The following is a 16,328-nucleotide window of genomic DNA, read 5'->3' on the forward strand; positions in this document are numbered from 1 at the left end:
CCCGTTTTTAATTAAGTTCACATGTATTTCTTTTTCCTTGTACCCTATGTACTTTCAGAATCTAACTTAAAATCTGGCGGGATACTCAGTCTACTACTGTCACTTTAAGACACTCAAGCCTTTTCAAAGTCTACATAGGTACTCAATAATACACTGAAGCACTTTATTTGGGGGTTAAGTGTAGGTATATGTATTTTTACTTTTCTCTGCTATAAATATGTAAGAAATGTTTAGTGGCGCCGTGATGATTCACAAAATGAAAACTGCAAAGCAAACTGAAAGACCAATGCAATTCAGTTTTCTCAAAATTCAATTAAGTGGATGGTTTTTTTATAGGACGGCAAGAGGTTAAGCATGGAGGTACCTATAAATCATTAAATTTTAATTAAGACACTGATGAAATTGTTCCGATAGGTAGCTAAATACTCAATCTCGATAAAATAAATGAACTATTACTCATTACCGAATGTACCTATGAATGTGAAAATACTCGTGAGGATACGTTCAACAAGTTTGTGCTTATGTATCGTAATTGAGCCGTTTTTATTTTGTGTTGTCAATATAGTGGACAGATAAAGTTCTATATTCTGTACTTACAATATAAGCGAAATTGCACCGTAGTTAGGTCCAAAGAAACGAGCCAAATATCATCAAGATGTAACAAACAAAAATTAAATAACGATCGTGATGTCGCTCTCCCTAATGTAATTATTATTAAAAAGTTCTCAAAAATCCAACTTATAATAGGTACTCCTAGAGTGATTCTCAATAAAGTGGCATCGACAGGTTTAAAGTGTAAAAAAAAAAATTTAACACTTTAAACTCTCGCGTTTTGTACACATATTTAATTACACAAACGGGTCTACCGCGATATAATTTCATTGTTTTTACCTTTAATTCCGACGTTTCAGCTGAGTTGCACCAGCTGTGGTCACGAAATTAAATCAATGAAATTATATCGCGGTAGACCCGTTTGTGTAATTAAAAAAAAATTTTTTTTGTATTTTTTTTTACTTTTAAGAATGAAACATAATAATATGTTTTACTACTTCAAGTACCCCAAATTTTCAAAAGGGAACAGAAAATGAAGAAGTTATATTTATTTAAGCAGGTATATTTTATATTTTGCCATAGTTATGATCCAAATAAAATTTTCTGTGTGTGAGTCAGATGCAATACCGCGGATGTACAGGTTACAGTGAAAATATCCTTGAACAAACTTCGTGTGTGAATATTGTTGTAAAAAAATATATCCTAAGGCCTGTGTAATGTACCTACATTTGAAAAGGTATTGTTTATGTTATTATTAGAGATGCAACGGATAGTTCTTTGGCCGGATACCGGATACCGGATATTTGGCCTGACCATCGGCCGAATATCCGGTATCCGGCCGGCGGAACTACACCTACATTTCGGTTCTTCAGGTGCGCATTGTGCAGGTTTTGACCTGTTTCGTAGTTAACGTTGGCTACTATTTAACTGATCACCAGATTTAGTAAAATTTAATACCAAAAAAATCTATTTTACCACCCTAAAATAATAAATGATCACCAAAATTATAACACCATTTTAATGTGAAATGATTACCTATTTTATTACATTTTACTATCCTACTAAAGGAAATGACACCAAACTAATCATTACTAACCCAAAAATAGTAACTGATTACCAAATTTCAAACCCCATTTTAATATGAAATGATAGGCAAATTTTTACATCTTGCTATCCTATTAAAGAAAATTACACCAAAATAATCATTGTAAACCCAAAAATAGTAAATGACCACCAAAATTAGAACTCCATTTTAATGTAAAATTATAACCAAATTTTTAAATCTTACTATCCTATTAAAGCAAATTACTCCAAAATAATCATTGTAAACCCAAAAATAGTAAATGACCACCAAAATTGTAACCACATTTTAATTAAAAATGTGCAAATATTTAATATACCTATCGTTATCCTATTGAATTAATTAATCTACTTCGTCACCTTTTTCTAGTAGCATGTTATTTCTGTAACAGTCGCAGTTCTAACCTAACCTAACCCACTTTTCTACTAGCATTTCGTTTCTGTAAGGGTCGGAGTTCAAACCTAACCTAACCCACTTTTCTAGTAGCATTTATTTTCTGTATGGGTCGCAGTTCAAACCTAACCTAACCCACTTTTTAGTAGCATTTATTTTCTGTAAGGGTCGCAGTTCAAACCTAACCTTACCCACTTTTCTAGTAGCATTTCTTTTCTGTAACCGTCGCAGTTCTAACCTAACCTACCCCACTTTCTAGTAGCATTTCTTTTCTGTAACAGTCGCAGTTCTAACCTAACCTACCCCACTTTTCTAGTAGCATTTCGTTTCTGTAAGGGTCGCAGTTCAAACCTAACCTAACCCACTTTTCTAGTAGCATTTCGTTTCTGTAAGGGTCGCAGTTCAAACCTAACCTAACCCACTTTTCTGATAGCAGTTTAGTTCTGTAAGGGTCGCAGTTCAAACCTAACCTAACTCACTAACAGGTAGGTATGCGGTGCGGGGTACGGGGGGTTGAGCGGGAGGGGCTAGTAACTTTGGCATCAGTTTACTTTATTTGGTAATATGTATAAATTTTTTGGTAATCATAGTGGTTTATTTAGGTGAAAATATCGCATTAATTTGGTCTTCAAGATTTGGTGATCATTAATAATTTTTGGTGATCATTCAATATATTTGGTATTTGAATACAAATTGTAGTGCAGTCGTAATTAAAACGTGGTACTTTTGTATTTATAGGACTTATTTTTTTGGTGTTCAGAATTTTTTTTTGGTAAGCATGATTTTTTTATTTAGGGTAAGTACCAAAGTATTTTTTGGTGGTCATTATATTTGTAGCCGTTAAGGTTCGCGCGGGCTCATTTCTGGGTTCGAAATGAGTGCGCGTCATGCGCGTGCAAGTGAATGGAATGTTTAAATTGTTATAAAATAATAAACGGGTACAATTATGACCGTGACTGTTTCTTAGATCTAATTTGTTTACTCCGAAATCAAGCAATGAATGAATGATGAATCCGGTATCCGGCCGGAAAGTAGGTCACCATCCAGTATCCGGCCGGATATTAAAATATTGGCCGGATAGGCCGGATACCGGAGAGTAACCGAATATCCGGTGCATAACTAGAGAGTTATTATATAGCATGATATTTTATTTGTCGGGTCAAACAGATCACTGTGTTATGTCTTTCCTGTAGACATACACAAGAGTTAAGGGCTATAAAGGTTAATTTTCTTATTTAACCCTTATCCACGTGAAAAGGTCCTCCTTTTATTTAGAGAACTATGATAAAATCATTGCTTACATGCCCACAAGCTGTTAACTATTGCCCACAGGAGAGAAAAATGTGCTGTTCGCGATAACACGCTAGTTTTCTCTCCTGTGGGCAATAGTTAACAGCTTGTGGGCATGTAAGCAATGATTTTATCATAGTTCTCTAAATAAAAGGAGGACCTTTTCACGTGGATAAGGGTTAAATAAGAAAATTAACCTTTATAGCCCTTAACTCTTGTGTATGTCTACAGGAAAGACATAACACAGTGATCTGTTTGACCCTTACATAAATTGCTGCTTATAAAATCTGAAGAACTAAAACTGGAAGAGCGATGCTTTTGGACAAGACAGGTTACAGTGAAAAGTGCTACTCTTTATTTTTTATAATTATAAGTATTAAATTTAAATAAAAATAATGACTTGGCCTCGATAAAACTTGTTTTAGTTTATCTAGAAACATTTTTGTTTCATGTGAAAAAGAGCAAATAAGCATGCATTCAATTCAAAAACTAGATGACAGGTTAAGATGGCACTTTTTTGAGAATTACTCCCTAATTTCTAAAGTCCAGTTTCTTCAACTATAGGTAGGCTTTGCCTATTGGTAAAAAGTTAAAAACATCTACAGCTAGTTTTTTTTCAAACCCTTTGCAATTGCTCCGTGCATGATTGTAGCGCCGCCCTAGCGGGTGTGGGACATATTGCTTATTTGACAGTTGGCAGGTTACCAAATAGTATGAAGATGTCGTCCCACGAAAGTTCATATTTTTACCACACTGCGCGTTGGCGTCGCTTGTATTTCCTTCACCACAAAATTAGCAAGTACCCAATTATTTCGGCAAAAAAAACCCTGCTGATATTCGCACAAAATGAAAGTCATAATTATAAACTTAAATCGTATATTTCGACTAATTCATATATAAATATGCAATAGGAAATAGATTGTTACATTAATTTACAATTCATGTTTTATTTACATAGAACCTAGTATCTAAAAATAAATATAAGGTACAAACAACTGTGAAGGTACTTATAAATCTTATAATAAAATGACATTAATTACAATATTCGTAGATCAATATTTATTTAAAATGTTGCTTTAAGTTTGCTTTCTTTATTAATTTTGCTTGATGTGCTTAACAATATTATAAGAATAGAATTTCCTTATTAATTTTGAAAAAGACAATGTCATTTTCAGATCTACAATTAAATATAATCTATTTGAAATATAGCTAATGTAATGTGACCCATAGTCGCCAACGACTGCAAAGTCAAAGAATTTTATTTCAGTACCATTTCGTATACCTTGTCACAGTGACAATTAATATGAAAGTCACTAGAGACTTCAATACTATTGTCAATGTGACAAGGTACGATTTTATACTGAAATTAAATTCCTTGCATGAACCGTGCATTCATGCGAATTTCCAATAAAATTAAAAACTCAAAGTCATCGCTCAGTCAAAGCTATTCGAATTTAATAGATAAGATAAGAGTAATAAACTTGATATAGATCGGAATTTTAATAAACTTAAGAACTGTATGACTAATGTAATTAATTAAAAAGCCGGATTTGCAAATGTCACTAAAACGTTGTTTTCATATTTTATTAATATTTTTAATATGACTCACTACAAAATTGCAGACTTGACACAATCAGTCAGAATGACTCATATTCATATTTATAGTCTGTATCTTTGGGTATTTCAATAAAAGTAAACAACAATTCGTACATTTTCGGGTAGTTATAACATTTATCAATTGGTTAACCGCCTGGATCAGTCACTGAACGACCTGACTTTATCTTACATTATTTGATAGTGTAATGTTTTCATCTACACTCAACTGGTTTAAGGAACCATTTCAGGGTAGATTCTGTTTACTTTTATTTAAATACCTAAAGATAGAGAGTATAATGTTATTCTTACCAACAGTTATGAATGTTATGATAATACTTAGAATAATACGTTTTGTGATGTGAAAGATTAGGTAATGAAAAAAATAATTGCGATCACAACATAAACGAAAAAAGAACATAAAAATGTGATGACTTCAATATTAAACTAACTTATTATATGTACAAAAGATTGGTGTCATTTTACTTAGGTATCTGTGAATACTGTGATTGATTTATGAACACAATAATAATATAGTAGGTATAGGTAACTACCTACGTTTAGATTTTACTAGTAGGTACTTCTCCGTACTATGTTCATAATAAAATCTATATTTAATATAACACAATTTAATTCAATTGCCTACATGCATCTATAGTGCTTTTAAATACACAAATATTAAAATAAAAACTTACTATCATTATTAAACTTAAGTGTATTACATGTTCGGCAAATATAATTTTCACATTTTCTATTTTTATGATGGTTAGTACTTTTACCTTTTTTAGAGAGCCCTTGGGCAAGATCATGCAAAGAGGACTATTTGGTTGCAAAAATGGCAGTTGCAATCCTGAAATTCCAATATCTCACGCTAGGTCGGCTACTTTCCAATTTACTTTATTTTGTAGGAAAATCACCAGTACTATCTAAAAATAAAGTCTTAGGTGCCCGCTGGCACCGTGGTACCGACATTAGGGTCTTTTACCTTAGTTTCAAACTAAAATCTTAAAACTATATTTGTCGAACCGTCTATGAAAGCGTGCTTATAAAGTTGAACATTTTGTATTTGGTCCATGAAAATTCAAAATCCATTAATATTACATACATAATGAACTTTGGTATCAATAAGAGAATCCGTAAACCGATGAAATCCTTGACTAGTATAATATTACTAAATTGTGACTGATATAAGTAGAAAATTACTTCTAATTATCTTATTCGTATATCTGACGTTTCTAAGACACATTGAGAGAGGCCTTATGTCCGACCACGCATAAAAGTATACCAACGGAGCGCCAGCTGACGTCCGCGAGGGTTCATTACACATCGTCCTTAACTACTTCACGAGTAATCGCTTGAGATGCGATGACCGAAGAAATTATTTTCATACCACTACAACAAATTACAATTTCAAACTGGGTTTTCAATTGGCTGTTACGACTTTTATAAGAGTTAGGGAAGATTTTAGAGGCTTTGTCCTATCAAAAATGTTGGAATATTAAGATATGTCATCCAAAACTACATAGCGTGCTTCTTGATATAATTCTTCAAATCGATCCACTTTTCACATTGAAAGCACGATTTTGGTGCCAAAACAGGTATTTAATTATCTAAAAAGTGGTTATCAAGCCAGAAGAATTTCGTACATTGACATATTTTGTGTTGGTAGCACGTAAATTCGTTTATTTTTTTACTAGTAGGTAGATACTAGTACGCAAATCGTTTTTATATCTTCACCTTCTGAATTACACCTCTGTGATACTGTGTATTATTATGTCTAAAAGCAATATAAGTTACAGGGATAGGCCAATATGTGAATTTCTTACAGCTCACTTCTTCAAACTTTTCAAAGCATCAAGTTATCTATTAAACTTTTTACAATGCACTAGAATCCGACCAATCACGCTTTAGTATTCGCTTTGTCCGCAGCTAGCAGCCAATCGACGATAGGCTCGTAGTTCCTCTGCATCCACTGAATGTTGGCTTCTGTTCGCTCTAGGACTTGCTGGACTGGCCGGCCGAGCTCATTGCAGTATTCTGCTACGAATCTTTTTAGCTGCAGAAATAAAAACAATATTAAAATTACTTCTTTTTACCGCATACCTACTGGGTGATTTTGGAGTCTGGATCCAGAATTTCAGAAATGTAATAAGATGGACAATGACACCGATATGAAAATTAGAGATGCGCAAAACGCTTCACTGAGTTGAAAAGATTGATTCATATAATTATTTCATATCTTTCGCTCGCGGTGATATGTATCACTCATTTCGTTCATTTCGCTCAGTGGATCTGTAAGCTATATTGTTCACGAGTGAGTAGAAAGAGAGTCAATCAATCAGATACACACAGCCATAAGTCGCACGACCAAGATGGAGAATCACGCAATACGATCCCGAAATCACAGTATAAAGAAGGCTTACAAAAAAACAACTATATTAGTTCAAATATCTCAGGAAAACACAAGTCATATTAACAAGAAACCTAACTAATAATATTAAGGCCTGGCGGAGCGGCGGCAGCAGCTGAAGCTCTAAAACGCCGCAAATATGCTGGACTGTCGGGCAATCACTTGTTTTCGGCATTTGCGGTTGAAACTTTGGGACCTTGGTGTCAGGATGCGCTCAGTTGGTACAAAGATTTAAAGAAGATGCTTCTTGACTCCACCAGGGATCCTAGGGCTGGCTCATTCCTTGGCCAAAGAATTGGAGTTGCGATTCAGCGGGGGAATGTAGCCAGCATTATGGGCACCCTTCCGCAGGGATCGGATCTGGAGGACGGGTGTGTAATGTTTAATATAATTATAAAAAAACTATCATACATTTGTTATAACGCCATTTGATATATTATTGTATGTTATAATGTAATTTTTATTATACGTTTCCTTTATTATATAGTGATTTCATCTAAACTGTCATTGATATAATGCATAATGTAATATAATTTTCAAATAGTATATAGACATGTTTTATAATGACATTTGTTATATTATATTTTTGTATAACGTAATACTTCATACAATTTTATCAAGTATAAATACATTTATCGTATAATATTTTTTGTCATATTTAATTTACTGATAACGTAAAGTTTAACATACTTTTTATAACTAGTACGCAGGCCTACTGCTCTTGCTAGCTATTTTATTCTCGGAGGTCGCAGTTCTAACCTAACCTAACCTATTTTTTCACGGTTTTCGTTCTGCGGGGGCCGCAGTTCAAACCTAACCTAAATCACTTTTTGATAAAATATTTTGTTCTACGGAGGGTCAAAGTTCTAACCTAACCTAAATCCCCTTTTGTTAGGTAGTTATTCGTTTGTGCGGAGTCGCAGTTCCAACCTAACCTAACCCATTTATGTCATGCAACTATTATGCTACATAAATAATTATGTGATGTAACTTGTTATAACAAATAATATGCTTTAGAGTATGTAATAATTATGGCAATGTATATTAGACGAAGTGTAAATATACCTTATGACCATTATACCAATAATAACATTATGTATACTGTTAATTAGGTATTACGGTAGTATGCCATTTATTACGTTATTCAAAACAACGATATATCAAACTATAATATATGAAAAGTAATTATAACAAAAGTAATGCACCCCTGGAGGACTATTTGTGTTAGTTGTAATTTAGTTTTTATTTAATTGTAAGTTATTTTATAAGGTTAAATTTAGATGTGTTGAAATGCATTTGTATTTGTAGGTATTTTGTGATTTGACAATTTAATTGATTAATAAAATAATTTTTTATTTTATAATATTAATAATAAAGTTTAATTAAGGAAGTTTGAACATAATTATACAATACGTGTAGAAGAAACAAAGGAATGGAAACTAAAAAATAACCTAGTTTTGAAACAGTATCAGGTACCTCTGTTAAATCAAACTGCCTGATAAATAAGTAAGACAACAAACCTCTTCGTATTCATGCGGTTGGTTTAATCGCCTCGTCACCACCTTCACGATTGAAGCGAGGGTTGAAGCTGATCCGACACTGTCAAATAAAAAAATTAACAGTTAGCTCATCATTGTCACAGTTTAAGGGATAAAATATTAACACAAAGATAGTAAATGAGAAACCAGGATTTATAATAAATGAATAAGTAGGTATTTTATCTGATCTTACATATTATCTGATTGACATCTACACGTTATTTTTTGGGCCGAAATACTCGTTACGTACTTCAATGCAAGCAGTTGTTTCCCTTAACACAACGACACATGGCGACCCTGCGAGGACTTGGAATTATCTAGAGATGTGATGTGTTCATTTACCACTTATTTCGTCTTTAATATAACATTCGCATAATACTTTACCAGATACTTTTCGGTGAAGGAAAACATCGTGGGGAAACCGAACTAATCCCAATTAGGATAATATCCCTAGTTTCCCCTTAGGGTTGGAAGGTCAGATGGCAGTCGCTTTCGTAAAAACTAGTGCCTACGTCAATTCTTGGAATTTGTTGTCAAGCGAAGCCCAGGCTCCCATTAGCCGTGACAAAATGCCCGGATAACGCGTGCTACAAGGTATATGACATTCACATAATACTCCATTAAACAAATGTCCTTGCAACTTGTTTCCTTGTTTTCATGGTTAAAAACTTAAAATGCTTTTATGCTGGCGCGTTTTTGGATTGGTCCCTTCAGAATCTTCTTAAGCGGGCTTTACTGTCATTTATGTTCTACTTACAACTCTTTCAGCCTCTGCCAGTTAGCGCGAACGAAGTTGAACGCTATGGGCTGGCCGATAGCAGAACTGGCTACCGCGGAGAACACTCGCAGAGTGTCTTGCTTACGGATGCCGCTATCGTTGCGAAGAGACAGCTCCAGATATCTGAAAATTTTACAAGTATGATTGACACATTACTGTGCTTCTGATGACAGTTTTCTTACAAATTAGGTATGAGTTCGCTCTTAGATATGTCCATTGGATTTACCATCCAACTGCTCTGCAGATATTTTTTTGTAACTCTGTATTCACATAGAAGGTAGCGTTTCTAGTTTAGTATGTTTTTTAACGTTTCTTTCGTATTTAGACTTCATTTAATTAATAAATTCAAATGAAATGAATTAATTAACAGTGGTGATTTTTTTTGAATAATAGTATTTTTAAGGTAATCAACTAATCATAATAGAGAAAAGGTTTAAAACGTATTCAACATATATTATGGATCTTTTGCGCGGCAGCGGCTCTGAATGAGTCCATCACCCAATCCTTGTCCGCATAACTTACCTAGGTACTGATAAGGGCCTCTTGTACAGCCTAGAACTGACAGAAGTATCTTGCGCTCATAAGCCACTGAAAGGATCCCAGTCACACTTAATAGGGCAAAGCTACCCACAACTTACCTGTACAACAGGTAAGGAGCTCTCGTACAACCCAGTACTGATAGAAGTAACTCTCGTTCAGAAGGCGCGCTGGCGGCTCTAAAGCGGTCCCACGCGAAGTCCCACTCCCGGGCGTTGCCGGTGTGTACGCCCACGCAGTACACCGTGCTGCGGATGTCTGCGTGGATGCTGAAAAAACAACATTAATCATCATCTTAATCCTTTACCGCATACAATGCCATATATGGCGGATATGATATTCAACTCTATTGACAGCTATTAAAGTTAAAATGTCATCATTAAGTTCGCTAACCAAATAAGCAGATTATTTGTGAATGCCTTGGGACATTTTACTAAGTACATAGTAGATTGGCTAAAGGACATAAATAATAAATAGACTATGCTCACGTCTGCTGCCATCTTCGCGCCAAAGTCTTCCCCTGTTTTACTCTATACGCATAACAATCTTGGTGCTAATTTTACCAGTCTTTAACTGATAGGTACTAAGCAATATATTACTGTACTTCAATTTAATTCCAGACTTTTGCAACGTAAGTCATCAATGTAAGTATAATCATAACCAATGAATTTCTTACCAACATTTTGACAGAATGATTTTAGGGTCAGTTGAATTGGTGGGAAGTTCAGGTGCTTGTCTATTATAACGTTTGATCTGAAATTGCCTCTATTTACTTAGACATTTTCACTTACTCATTCAAAGCATCAGCGTTCGGCGTGAGCATCCAATTCGTGTACTTGATGACAGCGGTTCTCAAACATTCGTCGTGCTCCAGATGGCAAGCCGTCGACAGCAGATCCACCCGCTGCTGCGCCCGGACCACGCTCTCGTTGGCCGCCACGTCCCAGCCTATGTCTTTGACTGCCCCATCCAGAAGTTTGAGCACGTAACGCTGGAGGACAACACAATCGTTCAGTATAGAGGTAACAGTCCAATTGCAACAGCATTGCAGAGCAGAGACGCTGCAAACTGAGATGATGCAAGAAATAACACAACAATAACATTGAAATCGATACCTAATTGAAAACAAGGCTGCAGACTGCATTGCTACAAGAAACTTCAAATTGAAATTCCTTGTTAAATGACCTTCTCTTGCAGCAATGCAGTCTACTGCTTTGCAACAGCGCAGGCAGCAATTGATGCCAACGAGGAAATTTCAATTTCAATGCCTTTGTCTTAGATAATAGTCGTTTCTCGCAGCATTGTCGTCGCATTTGGGATGCTACCTTTAGGCTTGTCTCGTTATTTATCGAAATTGCTCGACTACGCTCGAAGTATTTCGAAGGTTGTAGAAGTTTCACGTTTCACGACTTCATAAAACATCATCTGATGTATCTGACAGCGATGTCGTGCAACTGTTCCATATAAACGCAAATATAAAAAAACTGTCTTTGAAACAGGCAACGCCATCTATCGAGAAATTTAAAAACGATTTATCTAAATTACAATGTATTATCTCATTAACTGTTAAGATATAGATAAAATATATAATTTAACTTTATCGTTCTTAACAATCGGAAGATAATAATATAACAGCCGGAACGGAACATGACTAATAGGTATTTTTATTAATCGTCAAATATCGATAGTCAACTCACTCAAATTCCTAGGTTAAACAACATAATATACCTATTATAATGTGCTTTATGTTGTAGGGCAGAAAGCCATTCTTTTACTTACCTTCCAAGGTAAATGGCTGTTCATGGTCCGTACAAGCTAATCAAATAAGACAAACATTTTAGATAACTACAACACACCAACACAGGAGTCGGCAAACCATGGTTGCCCGCATAGGCTCTTTATTAATTATTTTTATTATGCTGTCTTTCCACTGAGACAGATATGAGAGGAAAGGAGCGGCAACTAACCAATACGCTATTGGTTGATTCCCATGTCTCCTCTCATCTCTTCTCACCTGCACGTCAGTGGAAAGGCAGCCTGAAACCTGTAACCTGTAATTGCGGATTTTAAAGAAAACAATAAAAACCAAGGGGACTTAGAAGACACTTAAAGTAGTCTTATTAAATCAACTTTTGTAACCCTTTGTCAGTCCTAACACCTACTTAAACCTATTACTGTGGTTGGCTCTTCCCTTCAAAAATTTGCCGAACCCTGCACCAACATAAAATTAAGCGAAAACACACCTTGTACTCTAGATAATAAGCTCCTTTAGACAGCATCGTGTCGATGTAACCTAGGGCCACCAGTCCCGCTTTCCAAGGCACATAACTTCTCTCATGGACGAGATAACTGGTGATGTCTAAGGCCGTTTTGTAGTCTAGCCTTCCAGCTAAAGCTAGGTTCATGGCATCGTCGACTATCTGAGCTCTGTTGATGGGATGGATCTCCTGGAAGCGTTTCGGGTCGTTGAGGATTTTAATCAACATCTGCCAGTTGCGTTGGTCGTAGTTGATGCGGTAGAAACCTGTAGATAATTCTAAATTAAATATTCATTGATTTTAGACTATCCATCAGCGTCGCTTGAGAATGCTACAAATACGAATACTTGTAATTCATCCGAGAATGCTAGGGTTTTTGGGTTGGATAGTCTAGACCCAAAATCCTTTTCTATAAGCCTAAGATAACATTAGATCAAAACTTAGCATCCTAGTATTTTCAAAAGTAATAAATTAATTGTTTAGCCTTAGCGAATAAGTATTGATTGAATATAGGCTTAGGTATTTAGGTAATTTTCTCTTTTCAAAACAACATAATTAATCTGTCTTAAGATTATCGGTGCAAGTGCAGCCTTAGAACAATATCTGGCTAATATCACTTTACTAATTCAATAATCCCTAAAAAAGCAACTTAAATATAATTAATATTGAGTCATATTTAATCTGCGTAGAGCTCAATGATTGCAGCTCCAGCAATATATCTTATTCGTCTTTTCTGAGAAAGCCTTATCTCACTCTCCTCGTTCGTGAACTATGTACAGTCAGCCAAGAAAGTGGTCTACCACTTTTCGATTCTATCATCTGATTGACAGAGTCGAAAAGTGGTAGACCACTTTCTTGGCTGACCGTACAGTCACCTGCAATAATATGTTACTCTTCGAAGGTCGCAAAAATATGTGACACGCTCTTTATGGCTCTACAAATAAAATCGTGTCAGATATTTATGCGGCTTTCGTTGTGTATCATATTATTGCAACTTGCAAGTGACTGCACGAGTTTAGCTTTATTCCACGACTGCGTACTATACGCATGAAAATCATTAAACTGATCACCCCACCCCACCCCTTCACCTCTCAGAACTGCCATTTAGGAAATGAATTTAAAGATTAAATGGTTTTCGGTCTTAATCAGGTTACAATTTGACCTGTGTGTCAAAATTTTGCCTATCATTTTAAATAATATTACTACCTTCTAAAGCTTTCTTTCTCACCTGTCTGCTGAATATTAGCAATCAGCCAGTCGTCCTTAGCGATAGACATATTCCTGACGACTTTTGATCTCTCCCCGCGCAGCCAGAGCTTCGGCCTCGTGGACTCGAAGTCGGACTCAGTAGCCGTTGTATACGATATCGGGATCCACCATACTGGAGACTCTTTGCTTTCACCGTTGTTGATTAGGACAAAGCGCTCCTGTAAAGTTGTTAATGTATATTAATGGCGACCCGCCCCCGCTACACAGAATCCAAATTATACCCCTAAACCCTCCCAAGGATCACTCAATTAATAAGTGAAAGCCGCATGATAATCCGTTCAGTAGTTTTTGTTTATCGCGAACCATTGATATAGAATAAGAACTGGATACCCAATCAGCCGCAAAAAATGGCCCCGCAAAAGTAACGTTAAAACAGATCACGCGTTACTTTTTCATTTAGTCTTGTTTGGAACGCTCATATGTGAAGTTGTCAACAATGACGAAATGTGCAGTAAAAATATGCAAAAATAACAACGATAAAAAAAGGAAAAAGGATGGAATATATTTCTTTCGGTTAGTTCTTTTGATAGCATCACAGAATTTATGTAATCTGGTAGTAATTTCATGGTTTTGAATAAATTATTTTGTTAGTACCAAAGAATCCCTGTCAAGGAACAAAAATCTAATGAGTCGATGTGAGGTCTATATATTTTTTTATTTTTATATAGAATTCGTAAGGAATATTATTATGTTTAAATTCAAGATTTCCAAGAAAACCTATGCGACGTGCAGAGTGGACTGCTATTATAGCAAGAGATAGGGGTGATGCACGTTTTAAGCCATACAAAACGGCACTTGTGTGTTCGGCCCATTTCCCTGTTTCCGAGATATACACGACCAATAAGGGCCTACATCGACTAACTGCAAATGCTAAACCTGTCTTAAAGGTAAGTCAGTTGATTTTGAACTGCATTCTTAAATTTATTTTAATGTATAGGTCATACATAAGTATGTGTATTGAGTGGGAGGTCACGCAGAGTAAAACGTGATTAAACTATTCGTTTATACTAAAAATATATTTTCATTATCAGCATGTGACCCTCGTGAACATTTTGCTACACAATGATTCCCAAAAAGTGCCTATTAATATACACGGTGTTTTTTTAAAGTCCGTTAATTTACTGAGCTTAAATTAAGTAACTTTCTCAAAGAAACCGCGCGGTTTCCTGACTAACTCCATTTTGGAGATCATCAGTGATTTATTTTAATCGGATAAGGCCAAAGGCCTATTTATATATTGATTAGTATTTAGTATGAGTTTATACATTTGCTACTAAACACAAGTACTATCTCGGACGATCGATTTTCGAAATGTCATTGATATTTCATAGTTTTCAATTGTTTGGTGGATTTAAATATAATGTCCGTGTTACAACAACGTTATTAATTACTTAAAAAAATAGTCCTTCAGATTCCTTAAATGTACTTAGCCATACTCCGAAGTTAACGGAGTTAAAAAAAAACACCATTTATAACTAGGTATAACATGTAAGAGAATTCGTCGCAAGCTTGTTTATCTAGTAGTTTCATTTTGGATCTTCGTATTATTCTAGATGTCGGAGATAAATGCCCATGACATTCAAAGCCCAAGTTGTAAAACTATGAATGATGCTCAAATGGCGGAAGTTAGTAAGAAATAATTATATATTCTATATAATAAAATTGATAAACATGTAATATACTTAGATACGGAACTTTTTTAATTTTTATTCAATATGTGTCTTCCTTTTATAGACCTCTGCTGGTGCCACTGGATCAGACAATTGCAATCAGTTGTCTATAAAGAGTCCTACTCCGTCAACATCAACGTATCTAAGTGTTGGTTCCATATTCGACACTCCCAGAAAAAAAATAATGAAAGAGGAAATACGCTTGTGTCAAAAGAAAATAAATAACAAAACTAAAGTAATCAAGAATTTAAGAAAACAAAACAATAGACTGAAGAAAAAGAATTCGAGTTTAAAGAATGTTATCTCCATTTTAAGCAAACGCGAAAGCATTGACCATTCTGTGCTTCAAGATTTATCAAAACATGTAGAAGTGACAGATACTTTTAACGCAATGTATTTAAAAAACATGAAACATAAAAAGAGACCCTTTGCCAAATATCCACCAGGTGCCCGCAAGTTTGCGTTGACACTACATTTCTACTCCCCAGCAGCGTACAAGTATGTTCGTAAAATGTTTGACACATGCTTACCACATCCGAACACATTATACAATTGGTATAGCAGTGTAGACGCAAAACCCGGTTTCACAGGCGAAGCCCTTGACAGACTGAGAGATAAAGTTAAATACAGCGAAAAGGAAATAATTTGTGCATTGGTAGCTGACGAAATACATATTAGACCACAAAAAATCCATAAATCCGGCAATCTTTATGAAGGCCTAGTTGACATGGGTCTTGGAACCGACTGTTCGAATGAAATCGCAACTCAGGCATACGTCATGATGTTAGTAGGGGTAAATGACTCATTTAAAATCCCGTTTGCGTACTTTCTGATCACAAGTCTCAAGGCAGAAATGAAAGCACACCTTATCAACATTGCCTTAGAAAAGTGTCACTCCATAGGTGTCAAAGTAGTTTCGGTTACTTTTGATGGATGCAAAACAAACACTTTGACAATGA

General features: G+C 35.2%; 1 protein-coding gene across 1 annotated transcript in view; it reads right to left on the reverse strand.

The window, feature by feature from the left end:
* Positions 1-4,175: 4,175 nt before the first annotated feature.
* LOC134792355 (aminopeptidase N) overlaps positions 4,176-16,328 on the reverse strand; it is a 53,778-nt gene continuing 41,625 nt past the window's right edge. Inside the window, exons 8-14 of the mRNA XM_063763632.1 lie at positions 13,659-13,857; positions 12,416-12,696; positions 10,964-11,163; positions 10,274-10,441; positions 9,615-9,758; positions 8,840-8,918; positions 4,176-6,965 (exon numbers count right to left, since the gene is read on the reverse strand). Of these exons, the coding sequence (XP_063619702.1) occupies positions 6,810-6,965; positions 8,840-8,918; positions 9,615-9,758; positions 10,274-10,441; positions 10,964-11,163; positions 12,416-12,696; positions 13,659-13,857 (1,227 nt within the window). The 3' untranslated portion in view covers positions 4,176-6,809. The remainder of the gene's footprint in view (positions 6,966-8,839; positions 8,919-9,614; positions 9,759-10,273; positions 10,442-10,963; positions 11,164-12,415; positions 12,697-13,658; positions 13,858-16,328) is intronic.

The sequence above is a fragment of the Cydia splendana genome, chromosome 7 (assembly GCF_910591565.1).
Source record: "Cydia splendana chromosome 7, ilCydSple1.2, whole genome shotgun sequence".
NCBI classification, from domain to species: Eukaryota; Metazoa; Arthropoda; class Insecta; order Lepidoptera; family Tortricidae; genus Cydia; species Cydia splendana.